Below are 16,237 nucleotides of genomic sequence, written 5' to 3' on the forward strand. Positions count from 1 at the left end.
AGGTGTGGTGGTGTATGCCAGCTACTCAGGAGGCTGAGGCAGAAGGATTGCTTGTGCCTAGGTGGTTGAGGCTGTAGTGAGCTATAGTTGAGCCACTGCACTTCGGCTTGGGTGACAGAGCAAGATGCTGTCTCAAAAAAAAAAACCCCAAAAAACAAAAAACCACCTATTTTTTCCTCATAGATTTTCTGTATGCTTCTGGGTTACATTTGATAAATTAACCTTAATAAAAATTAACTCAAAGCAAAGACCTAAATGTAGGAGCTAAACCTATCAAACACTTAGAAGAAAACATAGATGTTAAGTCTTTGTGACCTTGGATTAGGCAAAGATGTTTTAGATATATGACACCAAAAGCATAAGTAACACAAGAAAAAAATAAATAAACATCAAAATCAAAAACATTTGTGCCTCAAAAGACACCATTAAGAATGTGAAAGGTCAATTCACAGATAGGAGAAAAACTCTGCAAATCACGTATTTAATAAGGGATTTCTATCTAGAATAGACAAAGAATGCAAATCAAAATGCTTTGAGTTAATTTTATTAATGAGGTACCATTTCACAAGAAGTGTTAGCAAAAACGTAAAGAAACTGGAATACTCATACATTGCTTGTGGGAATGTAAAACGGTACAGCCACTTTGGAAAACAGTCTAGCCATACTCAAAAGGGATAAACAAAGAGTAACTGTATGACCCAGCAATTCCACTCCTAGGTATACACCCAAGGGAAATGAAAACTTACATCCATACAAAACCCTAACAAATGTTCACAGCAGCATCATTCATAATAGGCAAAAAGTGAAAACAACCCAATTGTCCATCAATTAGTGCACAAATAAGTAAAATGTGGTACATTCATACAATAGAATATTACTTAGGAATAAAAAGGAATGTCTATGTCACAACATGGATAAACCTTAAAAACATGCTTACTAAAAGAAGCCAGTCATAAAGGACCACATATTGTATGTTTTCATTTATATGAAATATTCAGAATAGGCAAATCTACAGAGAGAAAGTAGAGTAGTGGTTGTCTAAGAGTGGGAGGGATGAGGGGTTTGGGAGGTTATAGCTAAAGGGTGCCAGGCTTTTTTCTCAAGGGTGATGAAAATGTTCTAAAATTGATTGTTGTGATGGTTGCACAATTCTGTTAATATGCCTAGCCAATGAGTTGTACATTTTGAATGAATGAATTGTATAGTATATGAATTATATATCGACAAAGCTGCAGAAAAATAGTCACATGCTGTAATATGGTCCTCCTGTGCATCACTAGTGAACTGTTTGTACCACAGAGAGCTTACCATGTTAGTTTGACTGCGCTAACATTCTTTTCTTTCTTTTTTTTTTGAGACAGAGACTGGCTCTGTTGCCCAGGCTGGAGTGCAATGGCGCAATCTCCGCTCACTGCACCGTCTGCCTCCCAGGTTCAAGCAATTCTCCTGATTCAGTCTCCCGAGTAGCTAGAATTACAAGCACCTGCCAACACCATCATGCCAGGCTAATTTTTGTAGAGATAGGGTTTCACCATGTTGGCCAGGCTGGTCTTGGACTTCTGATCTCCGGTGATCCGCCCGCCTCGACCTCTCAAAGTGCTGGGGTTACAGGTATAAGCCACCATGCCCGGCCGACAGAGCTAAAATTCTAGCTAAATTTTAAAACTCAGAACTTTTAAATAGATAAAATTTAAATTTTAACAAAAATTTCATCAAAATTTCTATCCATCGTGCTTAAATCAACATCAAATTGCTATAAAGGTGTCTGGACTTCAATTTCTATACTGTGGGCTAGGAACAAAGAGTTCTGGACCACTAACTGTATACCAACCACATCTATGTATTTCTGCTTAGGACTACTCTCCTTTTGTTTTTCCTTTCTATATACTTAAGACATTAGACTTAAAAAAAATTTAAGCATATAGGTAAGTTATATTTTTACCTATAATTTCATTTAAGTAATAAAAGAAACATTATAAAGTATTTTATATAGAAAGGGATCCTGGGCTGGGCATGGTGGATCACACCTGTAACACCAGCACTTTGGGAGGCTGAGGTGAGCATAAGTTAGGAGTTCAAAACCAGCTTGGGCAACATGGTGAAACCCCGTCTCTACTAAAAATACAAAAGCCGGGTGCAGTGACTCACGCCTGTAAGCCCAGCACTTTGGGATGCTGAGGCGGGCGGATCACCTGAGGTCAGGAGTTTGAGACCAGCCTGGCTAACATGGTGTGAAACCCCGTTTCTACTAAAAATACAAAAAAATTAGCCGGGTGTGGTGGCATACACCTGTAATCCCAGCTACTTGGGAGGCTGAGGCAGGAGAATTGCTTGAACCTGGGAGGCAGAGGTTGTAGTGAGCCGAGATTGCACCATTGCACTCCAGCTTGGGCAACAAGAGCGAAACTCCATCTCAAAATATATATATACACACACATATAAATATATATAAAAATATATATATACACACACACACAAAAAAAAACTTAGCCAGGTGTGGTGACATGTGCTTGTAATCCCAGCTACTAGGGAGGCTGAGGCACAAGAATCGCTTGAGCCCAGGCAGCAGAGGTTGCAGTGAGCCAAGATGGCACCACTGCATTCCAGCTTGGGCAACACAGCAAGACTCTGTCTCAAAGAAAAAAAAGGGGGGATCCTGGGTTTGACAGGGTTGAAATCACTGCTGTAAAACTGATTATTATGATTGAGCTTAGTCTATAAAAGATAGGTAGGAAAACACCGCAGGAGCCCACAACATAAGGAAGAAAACTTTTCTTTTCTTCTTATGTAGTCCTGTCCCATCATCTAGTGGCTTACAGTCTAGATGTTGAGAGTTACCTGGCTACACTGTTTAACTTCTCCCTGAGTTTTTTTTTTTTTGAGACGGAGTCTTGCTCTGTCGCCCAGGCTGGAGTGCAGTGGCCGGATCTCAGCTCACTGCAACCTCCGCCTCCCGGGTTCACGCCATTCTCCTGCCTCAGCCTCCCGAGTAGCTGGGACTACAGGCGCCCGCCACCTCGACCGGCTAATTTTTTGTATTTTTAGTAGAGACGGGGTTTCACCGTGTTAGCCAGGATGGTCTCGATCTCCTGACCTCGTGATCCGCCGGTCTCGGCCTCCCAAAGTGCTGGGATTACAGGCTTGAGCCACCGCGCCCGGCCTCTCCCTGAGTTTTTAAATGTAAATTTTCATTGACATATATAACACATAAAGTACACAAACCATCTGTGTTAAGTGTCTCTTTGTAGTTATAGTTCCACTCAAACCCAACACCTCAAGAATATCTGTTACCATGACTTCTATTATAGTTTTACCTATTTTGAACTTTAAATAAAAATCATATAGTATGTATCCTTTTGTATCTGACACTAAGAGATTCATCACACTTTTCATGTGACTGTATTTCATTCATTTCATTGTATGAATACATTGCAATTCATTCATCCATTCTGCAGATGGGCATTTGGTTTGTTTCTAGTTGGAGGCTAATAGTGCTTCTATAAACTCTCTTGTACACGTTTATGGTGAATGTGTGCACAAATTTCTGTTGAGTACATGCAAAGAACAGAATTGATGAGTTACAGGGTATGTTTATATTCAACTTCAGCAGATACTGCTAACTCCCAAAATGACTGTACCAATTTAACCTGCCATCAGCAGTGTATGAGCATTCTAGATGCTTCATATCCTTGCCAAACTTAGCACTGTCTATCCTTTTCATTGTAGCCATTCTGATGGATATAAAGTGGTATTGCATTGTGGTTTTCATTTGCATTTTTCTAATGATTAATGCTGATAAACACTTTTCAATGTTTACTGGCCTGTTCGTATTTTTTGCTAGAATAAAAAAATTCTGTTCATTTTTATATGCCCTTATATCCAGCAACCTTGCTAAATTCATTTTTCTCATAATTTGTCTGTAGATTCTTTCGGTTTTTCTTGGGATACAATCACATCATCTGCAAATGGTGCCATTTTATTTCTTCATTTACAGTTCTTTTATTAAGGCTTTCCATTTTGTTTCTTGGCTTACAGCACTAGCAAGAATTTCCACTACAATACTGAATAGAAGTGGTGATTAACTAGGGATCCTCCTTGTTTCTTACGCCAAGTTGAAAACTTTTTATTCACTACTAAATGTAATGCTTGCTGTCAGGTGTGTGTGTGTGTTTAGCCAGAGTCTCACGTGTGTGTGTGTGTGTGTGTGTGTGTTTAGCCAGAGTCTCACTCTGTCACCCAGGTTGGAGTACAGTGGTGCGATCTCGGCTTACTGCAGCCTTTGCCTCCAGGTTCCGGCGATTCTCCTGCCTCAGTCTCCTGAGAGCTGGGACTACAGGAGCGTCCTGCCACACCCGGCTAGTTTTTTGTATTTTTAGTAGAGACGGGGTTTCACCGTGTTGCCCAGGCTGGTGTCGAACTCCTGAGCTCAGGTGATCCACCCACCTCAGCCTCCCAAAGTGTTGGGATTACAGGCATGAGCCACTGCACCTGGCCTGTGTTTTATTTTTTATTATTTTTTTAAAGACATTCGTCTCGGCTGGGCACGGTATTTGTATTTTTTCTAGAGATGGGGTTTTCCCATGTTGCTCAGGCTGGTCTTGAATTACTGAGTGCAAGAGAATTGCCTGTGTTGGCCTCCCAAAGTGCTGGGATGCTAGGCGTGAGCCGCCGTGCCTGGCCTGCTGTTAGTTTTTGCCAATTGTCTTTAACATACTAAGTTCCCTTCTATTACTAGTTTGACACTTACCATAATGAGTAAAGTTTAATCAAGTCAAGTGTTTTCTGTATCAATTGATCATAAAATTTTTCTCCTTTATTTTGTACAAAACCCTAGATTCTCAGGCTCCTGCCCACAAACGGCAAACAACTCCATATCTAAAAGCTACTGTGGAAGTCCCTTATCTTTCTGAGGTTCTTCCTGCTCTAGTTTTAGCCCCTCCAGTTCTCACTGCCTCAGTAGATTTCTGATATCTTCAAATAAGATGATCCCAGATATTCTTTGCAGCCACACTAGACTGCTGCCAAGTTATTTCATTAAAACAAAAATTCTGTTTTCATGTTTTAATATCTGGAAGAACTGTTTTTAGCAACCTTTTCTTTTTTTGATACGGAGTCTCACTCTGTCGCCAGGCTGGAGTGCAATGGTGTAATCTCGGCTCACTGCAATCTCCGCCTCCTGGGTTCAAGCGATCCTCCTGCCTCAGCCTCCCGAGTAGTTACAGGCGCGTGCCACCACGCCCAGCTAAATTTTGTATTCTTAGTAGAGACAGGGTTTCACCAGGTAGGCCAGGATGGTCTTGTACTCCTGACCTCGGATGATCCACCTGCCTCAGTCTCCCAAAGTGCTGGGATTACAGGCGTGAGCCACCATGCCCGGCCGGCAATCATGTTTTAAACTTCACAGAATGTTTTTCTTCTTTGCTTCTTTTCCATAGGATCTTCTTTTTCTTTCATGGGTATTATCGCTTCTTAGGAACCTTCAGACCTCTCAAAGGGTGATAATTACAACTTTATTTTATTGTTCTTTTTTATCTTACTGTTCTACATCCTCTTGGGTCGTAACTTTTGTTTATTCATCTTGTTCCTTTTCTTTCATGATAGTTTTCCCAAAATGTCCTGTTCTTTCATATTCACAAATGTTGAATTCAAGTTTTCAACATATAGAGTTTACATGAGCTTCTTGTATGCAGGCTTGTTTTCCTAAGACGGTTCTCCTCACTTGTGGAGGGCTAACTACAACTTCTGTGGATGTGAGTGGGCCATGCTGGCAACAAGCTTAACTTCAGGTTGTGTTTGCTGCTAAGCAGGCAAGCAGGCAGCCAGTCTGGTCTCTCTCTCTTCCCCACAAATACAAATGCCAGTATGAGGAAAACCTGTTCTGGGGCATACTAAAATTTTTTTTTTTTTTTTTTTTTGAGACGGAGTCTTGCTCCATCGCCCAGGCTGGAGTGCAGTGGCGCAGTCTTGTCTCACTGCAACCTCCGGCCTCCTGTGTTCAAGCGATTCTCCTGCCTCAGCCTCCCAGGTAGCTGGGACTACAGGCGCCCGCCACCATGCCCGGCTAATTTTTTGTATTTTTAGTAGAGATGGGGTTTCACCGTGTTAGCCAGGATGGGCTCGATCTCCTGACTTCGTGATCCACCCGCTTTGGCCTCCCAAAGTGCTGGGATTACAGGCGTGAGCCACCGCGCCCGGTGGCATACTAAAATTCTTAAACCCAACTGAGGCAGGCAGTTGTTTCCCTAGGATCAATTCTCCAAGTTTCAGCCCTGGGGGAGAAATGTGTTTGGTGCAACTGCTCTGTGTATGGAGGTGGGATAAGAGGTACAAGGGGATTTGAAGGGTTGGGATGGTTCAGCCGGCCCAGCTGCTCAAAGTCTTTATTTAATCACTCTCCTTACTTCCTTCAACAATTCATTCTTGCTTTCTACAGAAGTCAACTTTAAGCCTGGAGCCTCTCTGTGACAATGTAGGGTACAATGGCTACCATTTCTGATGCTGACTTCTTCCACGCATATTGTGCGATGTAGATTTCTCTACTTTTACTTTTCATCATAACACTAGCCTTCATTTTCTAGTTGGGAAATCTATACCCCTATCATTTTTTACAGCACTTTTGCAGATTTGCTTTAATTATTATGATTATGATGATTATTTTTTTTTTTGAGACATAGTCTAACTCGGTTGCCGGGGCTGGAATGCAGTGGCACGAACTCAGCTCACTGCAACCTCTGCCTCCTGGGTTCAAGCGATTCTTGCACCTCAGCCTCCTAAGCAGCTGGGATTAAAAGCATGTGCCACCATTCCTGACTAATTTTTGTATTTTCAGTAGAGATGGGGTTTCATGAGGTTGGCTAGGCTGGTCTTGAACTCCTGACCTCAAGTGATACGGCCACCTTGGCCTCCCAAAGTGCTGGGATTACAGGCGTGAACCACTGTGCCCAATCCCTTTAATTATTTTTTATACTAAAATTTCAATAATATCTTAGCAGTGAGCATGAGGAAGGTAGGAAGTAAACATATGTAATCAGTCCATCTTTTTTTTTTTTGCGATGGAGTCTTGCTCTATTGCCCAAGCTGGAGTGCAGTGGCATGATCTCGGTTCACTGCAACTTCCGCCTCCTGGGCTCAAGTGATTCTCCTGCTTCAGCCTCCCAACTAGCTGGGATTACAGGCGTGTGCCACCATGCCTGGCTAGTTTTTTGTGTTTTTAGTAGAGACGAGGTTTCACCGTGTTACCCAGGATGGTCTCAATCTCCTGACCTTGTAATCTGCCCACCTCGGCCTCCCAAAGTATCAGGATTACATGCATGAGCCACTGCGCCCAGCCCAGTCCATCATCTTAAATTGGAAGCTCTCTATTTAAATCTTTTAAATCTTAAATATATAGGGTTTACACATTTTTTTAAGAGCCTGAGTTCTTTCAAACACCAAGACCCTTTCTTTCCAAATAACATCAATATTTGGCCACAGGATGTAAACACTCTATTAATTCATAAACCAAACAAAGAAACCAGGAGGAAGCATTCTTTATCAAAGGAACTAAATTAAAAAACTAAAACCTAAATAAGAAAATAAAACCACAGACTGGGCACGGTGGCTCACCCCTGTAATCTCAGTACTTTGAGAGGCTGAGGTAAGTCAGGCGTTCGAGACTAGCTGGCCAATATGGTGAAACTTGTCTCTACTAAAAATACAAAAATTAGCTGGGCATAGTGGTGGGTGCCTGTAATCCCAGCTACTCAGGAGGCTGAGGCAAGAGAACTGCTTGAACCCAGGAGGCGGAGGCTGTAGTGAGCAGAGATCACGCCACTGCACTCCATTTTAGGCAACAGGGCAAGACTCCATCTGGAAAAACAAACAAATAAACTCCACTAATATTCTGTGGTTTGAAAAGCATGTTACAGTTTATTAATTATTTCCTTTTAAGTATTCAAAAGAATTACACCCAAAGAATAAAAAAGTATTTTTCTTTCTTTCCAGGCACGTAAGTAGAATCTACAAACCATCTCTTGACATTTTCCCAATAAATTTTTTATGTTTACAAAAGTAATATACAATTTAAATTTATAGTATTGTATCTCAAGTATAAATTGCAGTAAATGTATTTCATTTTAATAAGGAGCTATATAAAATATATAGTAAAAGTTTCATTTCTTGGTAAAAAAAGAGTCAACCAGAATATTTAAATCAACAAAATATTTCAGTCATGTTTATAAAATTAAACCTTGACTTAATTAGCAAAAAAGTAAAAAATAAAAAAAAGGCCAGGTGTGGTGGCTCATGCCTATAATCTCAGCATTTTGGGAGGCCAAGGCAGGTGGATCACTTGAGGTGAGGAGTTCAAGACCAGCCTGGCCAACATGGTGAAACCCCATCTCTACTAAAAATACAAAAGTTAGCTGGGTGTGGTGGCACACACCTGTAGTCCCAGCTACTTGGGAGGCAGAGGTTGCAGTGAGCCAAGATCGCACTACTGCACTCCAGCCTGGGCAACAGAGTGACACCGTGTCTTAAAAACAAAAGAGGCTGGGCATAGTGGATCACGCCTGTAATCCCAGCAATTTGGGAGGCCAAGGCAGGCAGATCACTTGAGGTCAAGAGTTTGAGACTAGCCTGGCCAACATGGTGAAAGCCTGCTTCTACAAAAATACAAAAACTTGCTGGGCGTAGTGGTGCATGTCTGTAATCCCAGCTACTCGGGAGGCTGAGACAGGAGAATCGCTGGAACCCAGAAGGTAGAGGTTGCCGTGAGCTGAGATCAAGCCATTGCACTCCAGCCTGGGAGAGAAAGGAAGACTCTATCTCCAAAAAAAAAAAAAAAAAAAAAAAAAAAAGAAGCATAAAGAAAAAAATGCAACACCACTGTGCTGAATCTTACTAATTTAGAACACGGAATAAAGAAAAACACATATCAAATCTTTGCGGTTTGACAGACGGGTGGTGGGGATACATTACAGAAAAGTTACATTCAAAACTTTTAAAAGAATGATAAAAAAAAATGCTAGGGAAAAAAGCCACTGAACCAAATGTAGAAAGAGAAAGTTGAACCAATGGCTATACTAATACATTTAATCTAACACTTTTATGTATTCTCACTTATAGATCTTTAGAATTCTCACTTACAAAGGACAATAAAGAGAATCTTGGTTTTTGTACTGTTTGCAGTGCAGAGGTGTCACCCATCATAACTGACAAATAGTTCCATTTTAATGCCCCAAACATTGCTAAATACATCTGCAAGAACTTGTTCTGTTGCCCTTTCCAAGGATAAACACCAGTAAAGACCAGTTTGAATTGGAAAGAGGACTTTCCATTAGAGAGTAAAGAACATTTCATTTCTATGATACAGCAGCTCCTCAGACGTGATTATATCTGTTGAAAACAATTAGGACCAAGAAGCAAGCAACAAAAGCCACCAAGGAACTGAAACAGCACTAGTGTCAGGGCAAGAAAACACACATCCTTTATACATATTCCCACAGTTCTCACTCAGAGCCTAGTCATTTTCATTTTAGATTGAATTCTAACACATTTAGCCATCTAGTTTCTCAGGGTACAGCAAATCAGAGATAGCAAATTAGAAAATGTAGGAGTTTCTAATGTGGCAGGCATTTATTTTTTACTTAACTGACTACAAGTGATTCTGATGCACAGTCAGAATGGGGAAGCCACTGTCCTAATATTCTAAGATAACGTGAACTTTCCTTATGCCCAACATATTGCTTAAGATCAAGTGAGAGTTTGTTATGATTTATAAATGTTTTAAGAAAAACTTAGCCGGGTGCGGTGGCTCACGCCTGTAATCCTAGCACTTTGGGAGGCTGAGGTAGGCGGATCATGAGGTCAGGAGTTCGAGACCAGCTTGGCCAACATGGTGAAACCCCCGTCTCTACTAAAAATACAAAAATTAGCCAGGCATGGTGGTGTGCGCCTGTAATCCCAGCTATTCAGGAGGCTGAGGCAGGAGAATCGCTTGAACCTGGGAGGCAGAGGTTGCAGTGAGCCAAGATCGCGCTACTGCACTCCAGCCTGGGTGACGGAGCAAGACTCCATCTCAAAAAAAAAAAAAAAAGAAAAAAGAAAAACTTGTTAAAGTTTGGGCATGTTAGGATAATGTGGAGCATTTACTTTGATAGAACTCTTCATTTCCCAGATGGAAAGAGGGGAGGTAATACTAAAGGACATACCACCAATAGTCAATCTGCTCACAGGGTAATTTCTGCTAAAACCATACAGATACTATGAGTGAACTGGGGCACTCAATGCAGAATGAAATAATGGCAAAAACTGAAAGAAGTTAAAGTTACATGAAGAGAAACATCGCATTAAACCAGAGTAGTCGCAACGCCAACAACCTCTCTATATAGCAGAATCTTCCAAACAAAATAGACTTATACTCACCTTTCTGAAAAATCAGAGTCTATAAATTTTCTAGCCCGTTTTCTATCACTAAAAAGGAAAAAAGATAGCATAAAAACAACAATACTTAAATACAATTTAATTTCATTAATACTTTATTATAACTTGTCTAATTATACACTGAATATATTCAAAGACTAAAACTAACAAATACAAAAGATAGGTACATAAAATAAATCTTAATTGTATCATGTGAACAAGATATCACAACATAATAATCATAGGTTGAAAAGAGTTCAATGAATAGTTAGGGAGGAAAACACTGCAGACCTGCAAACAAGACAGAGAAAAATCTTCTTCACTCTGTGAAATACTGACTAGAAAAACACCAGACAATCCTGCCACCTCCAATATAAAGCACAAATGGGGCTGAAAATATCCAGACCCTGGTCATTTCCAAAGTGGGCCAACACTGCTGGCACAGGCTTGGCTTTCATGTTATAATCTTTCAAGGCTATATAGAAATCCAGGGTAACCTTAGATCTACACAAGAATGTTCATGAGGATTGAGTAATGCCCACAGGATTACAGGTAATTCTGTCATTTCAGCTCATTTGATAATGGAAAAGTATGCATATACAAAACTCTTCTGTCTTCAATGTATTTGTACGTGTGTGTAGGCATGTATTTATGTATATTAATATGTATACATCTTAAAGCACTTTGCCAGGATTATTAATTCACTTAATATCCTTGAAGCAAGGAGATTCTTACTGCACTAAGATTTACCATCTGCTTGCTCAAACTCACATATGACAGAATCACCAATGCAGTATTCCACCATGTAAATAACTTCTAAAGTAACAAAACATCTCAAGTAACAAAACGAGGTTTTCAGTAATTTATCTTATTTATTTTTCTTTTATGGAAGTATGAGGTACTAAAATGATAAAGAGTGGAGAAAGGTATAAGTATTTTACAGGCAAAGATGAAACATATAGAAGTTTGTACTAAAAGTGACAAATTAGTAACATAGAAGAGATATTGATTCAATTGTTCAGTGTTTAAAAAGAAGAGGAAATTTAATAAAAAAATTTATTTGGCCTCTTTTCCTACCCTTTTCTGGTTTTTATTTTTTATTTTTTTTGAGTCGGAGTCTCGCTCTGTCGCCCAGGCTGGAGTGCAGTGGCTGGATCTCAGCTCACTGCAAGCTCCGCCTCCTGGGTTTACGCCATTCTCCTGCCTCAGCCTCCCGAGTAGCTGGGACTACAGGCGCCCGCCACCTCGCCCGGCTAGTTTTTTGTATTTTTTTTTTTTAGTAGAGACGGGGTTTCACTGTGTTAGCCAGGATGGTCTCCATCTCCTGACCTTGTGATCCGCCCGTCTCGGCCTCCCAAAGTGCTGGGATTACAGGCTTGAGTCACCACGCCCGGCCCCTTTTCTGGTTTTTAAGGAAATAATTCATAGGGGAAATTCTGAGTATAGCCAACACTTAATATTTAACTCCTTTTTTATGTGAGTTAAAAATATATAAAAATATAGTTTTTATATTTCCAAAACAGTTAAATGTTACAATAAAAGTAGTCCTATTCCAGAGTTTAGAAAGTCACGGCGTTCAGTTATGAGTTATTGTACTGTTTTTTTTCTGTCTAAAAATAGTTGTTCCAGAGATGGTTTATATCTAAGATATAAAGTGAAATAAAATAGGTGATTTTAAAGGAAAAACATTTGTTTTTAAGAACTAAAATAAAACAAGAACAGAAGACAAGATAATGAAAAAAAAAAAGTCTAAACTTCTTTTTTAAGGTTTTAAAAAGAGTAACTTGCAACACTCTTACCCAGGGACCCAGCCAGTAGCTTCTGCTATGTGTGTTTGAGTAACCATTGCTGGTGCAGGGGTATATGGACTCCCAATCAGAACACTTCCTGAACTGGTTAGTCTCTGTGGTGTGCTTATAATCTGTAAAGTCAGGAACAAAGAATATGATATTCTTAATTATTAAGAAAAGCCTACAGGCAGAAAATAATGTTGATTGCTAACCTACATATGAGGAAATAAAAGGTACTTAATGTCAGTCATCTAAGAATATAAGCAATGCCTTTGATTTACTTATATCCTAGGATCTTAACGCACAAGTATCCTGAATACTGACATGAGGTCACAATTCAGGTTTCAGCAAATGAATGGCAATTTGGAAGGATTAAGTAGAGAACTGACAATGCTTCAAAAATCAGAAAAATGAAAAGCTTTCTTTGAAACTGAGGAAATGAATTGCAGTACAGCTTGATTTACTAGAACCAGGGTAAGAGCAAATCAGACTTCCACAGTCCATCATACAGTATACACAAAGATACTATCCAGCTTGGATAATTAGATAGATGCAATTTTATCCTTTTTTAAAAAAGTATTGGACAGGGAGTGGTGGCTTGCGCTGTAAACCCAGCACTTTGGGAGGCCGAGGTGGGAGGATCACCTGAGGTCAGGAGTTCAAGACCAGCCTGGCCAACATGGTGAAAACCCATCTCTACTAAAAATACAAAATTAGCCAGGTATGGTGGTGTGAGCCTGTAATCCCAGCTACACGAGAGGCTGAGGCAGGAGAATCGCTTGAACCCAGAAGGCGGAGTTGCAGTGAGCGGAGATGGCACCATTGCACTCCAGCCTGGGCAAAAAAAGCAAACTTCCATCTCAAAAAAAAAAAAGAGTATTTCATGTTATTAAATACTCTTTGAAGACATTTTAAAGACCATAAAACATTCTACCATGTGGATTTATTATTCTCTATTAGATATATATGGATTTTTAATTGTTCACTATTATAAAGAATGCTGTGATAAACATTTTTGTACAAAGACCTCGCCCTTAATTTCTATTTCCTAAGGCTAGACTCCAGAAAGGGGATTAATGGAACCTCTAAAGACTTTTTTAGAAAGGTACCTTATATGTGTTACCAAATTCCTTTCCAGGTCTTAAAATTTTCACTGGTTAAAAAACAAAACATGTTCTTCCCAAAGACATTTATAATAATTAATACAAAAAACCTAGCAGCCTAGTAATAGCTTTAGAAATATTTTCATGTAGGCCGGGCACAGTGGCTCAAGCCTATAATCCCAGCACTTTGGGAGGCCGAGACGGGTGGATCACGAGGTCAGGAGTTCGAGACCATCCTGGCTAACACGGTGAAACCCCGTCTCTACTAAAAAATACAAAAAGCTAGCCGGGTGAGGTGGCTGGCGCCTGTAGTCCCAGCTACTCGGGAGGCTGAGGCAGGAGAATGGCATAAACCCGGGAGGCGGAGCTTGCAGTGAGCTGAGATCCGGCCACTGCACTCTAGCCCGGGCGACAGAGCAAGACTCCATCTCAAAAAAAAAAAAAAGAAATATTTTCATGTAAAAAAAAAGGGGAAGAGGCACGCTCCAGTGAATGGGGATATTAATGAAACATGATTGGACCCTATTGGATAATTATTGAAGCAACTGTTGGGTATATAGTTCTATTTTTGTAAAGTTTTGAAAGTGTTCATGATAGTAAGTTTTAAGTCCCAATTCAGAGAGAAAAATATTTACAGGGACTACATGTAATTGTTAATAAGTCCTCAAACAAGAGAAATAGTTCTATTCTACTGCCTTATGCAAGACAAAATGCTAATTAATTTTTATCTCCCTGACCAAATGAAACATGTTTCTGCAGCCAGGGTGAATCATTAAATTCATTGTTAACTTGCTCCATACATAACTAAAGGGAAGGATTAATAAGCATTTCAAGCTCTTCATTTGCATTTGAAGGAAAGAGTCAAACAATAACCTCTGATAAAAATAGTTCAGAGCTAGTTATTAAAGTCTAGTCAACATGTATTCATTTACCAAGTATTTAAGAATCTTACCTAGCTTCTGTTTATGTTTGACTATGTTAGTTTGGGGCTAGGAAGATGTTAGTACCTACAATTGTTTATGAAATACTTTTAGTAAGTTCATTCTATAGTTAAAAAAATAAAAACAAAAGTTAGTAATACTGACAGATGTCTGGAGAGTTCTGATTATGTACAATACACCAAGGGTATTAAATAAGGCACTCAGAAGTGTGCCTCGTGCGAAAACATAAAAACAGAAAATGTGTCTGTACCTCTCAATGAATTCTGCCTTGCATTCCAAGTATGCTTGCACTTCCCACTCCAACGTCTGGTCCCACATCCCCACTTTCATTTCAGTGCAGGATCTTTAGGGGTGGAGAGTAACCTGCTAAACTATGTCCTTTGCAGGGTTTAACACAGTGGTAGGGGATGCTCATAGGAAAGGCACAATAAATATTTACTAACTGGGATAAAATATTCAACTTTTAAAATAATAGGGAAGGGCCGGGCGCGGTGGCTCAAGCCTGTAATCCCAGCACTTTGGGAGGCCGAGACGGGTGGATCACGAGGTCAGGACATCGAGACCATCCTGGCCTACACCGTGAAACCCCGTCTCTACTAAAAAATACAAAAAACTAGCCGGGTGAGATGGCGGGCGCCTGTAGTCCCAGCTACTCGGGAGGCTAAGGCAGTAGAATGGCGTAAACCCGGGAGGCAGAGCTTGCAGTGAGCCGAGATTGCGCCACTGCACTCCAGCCTGGGTGACAGAGCAAGACTCCGTCTCAAAAAATAAATAAATAAATAAAAAATAAAATAATAGGGAAAAAAAGTAACTTCATTTATTGATATGCTAAAAGGATTATATAAAATCCACTAAAAAAATACAGCATAGTTTCCACCAATCACTACATCACATTCTCTATCATGCTGACCTTGGGTATGGACAGTTTATGAAGAAAAATGTGAGTTATTTGATTACCCTCTGGTCAACTCTACTCCTTGAACAGCAATGTCTACAAAGCTATTCTAAGCATTCCAATTTACCCTTGAAATGCACTGCATTACTACTGCAGTATTATTACTAAGGAGATCTTTTTTTATATGGTATTAGCAGCTTACATGCTTGGTTTTGCTGATTTACAGGGCTTTGTAGAAAAAAAAAAAAAAAGCTGGGCATGGTGGCTCATGCCTGTAATCCTAGCACTTTCTGAGAGGCAAAGGCAGGCGGATCATTTGAGGTCAGGGGTTCATGATCAGCCTGGCCAACACGGCGAAATCCCTACTCTATTAAAAATATAAAAATTAGCTGGGCGTGGGGGTGGGCACCTATAATCCCAACTACTTGGAAGGCTGAGGCAGGAGAATCACTTGAACCCAGGTGACGGAGGTTACAGTAACCAGGGATCATGCCACTGTACTCCATCCTGGGTGACAGAGTGAGACTCTATCTCAAAAAAAAAAAAAGAAAGAAAGAAAAGAAAAAAGAAAGGAAGGAGGAAGGGAAAGAGGACATAGAGAAAAACCGGCTATCTTTATGAAAATGACTTTGAAAGTGAATTCTAGTTTACATTTTCTTTTTTTCCCTCCCTCATTGTCAGACTGTTAGCTGATATTCTTTGCTGATTGGAGAGTGATTAGCAACACTCTGCTCCCTTCTCTTAGCACAGGGCCTGGTACACAGCAATCCCTTAATAAACATTTCCTGCATGAACAAATTAGAGAGATGACACACTTGAACAGGAAAGATGAGGTCTAAGAGTATGTGAGATACAGTAAGTTACTAAACTAGGATAATGAGAGTGAAACGTAAGAAATAAAACAAAAGAAAAGTCAGTGAGACTTGACCAGCCACAGAATATAAGAAAATTGGTTTACAGGGTGATGAGTCAGTCATGCTTTCTAACCCTGAACCTTAATTTTGAAATCCCAGGCTAGGCACGGTGGTTGACTCCTAAAATCCCCGCACTTTGGGAGGCTGAGGTGGGTGGATCATTTGAGGTCAGGAGTTCGAGACCTGCCTGGCC

The 16,237-nt window shown here is 40.2% G+C and overlaps 1 protein-coding gene across 14 annotated transcripts in view; it reads right to left on the bottom strand.

Moving 5' to 3' along the window:
* Positions 1-16,237, bottom strand: part of TFDP2 (transcription factor Dp-2) — a 197,850-nt gene that overhangs the window by 30,788 nt on the left and 150,825 nt on the right. For 10 of the 14 annotated variants that reach the window (XM_026454188.1, XM_026454184.1, XM_023192111.1 and 7 more), the window contains 2 exons: positions 12,201-12,322; positions 10,405-10,452 (listed from right to left, as the gene is read on the bottom strand). The exons of 2 other annotated variants lie outside the window; for them this stretch is intronic. In XM_026454188.1, the coding sequence (XP_026309973.1) occupies positions 10,405-10,452; positions 12,201-12,322 (170 nt within the window). The remainder of the gene's footprint in view (positions 1-10,404; positions 10,453-12,200; positions 12,323-16,237) is intronic. 2 more of the 14 variants (XM_023192118.1, XM_023192119.1) reach the window with 1 other exon arrangement.

The sequence above is a fragment of the Piliocolobus tephrosceles genome, chromosome 2 (genome assembly GCF_002776525.5).
Source record: "Piliocolobus tephrosceles isolate RC106 chromosome 2, ASM277652v3, whole genome shotgun sequence".
In the NCBI taxonomy this organism is placed as follows: Eukaryota; Metazoa; Chordata; class Mammalia; order Primates; family Cercopithecidae; genus Piliocolobus; species Piliocolobus tephrosceles.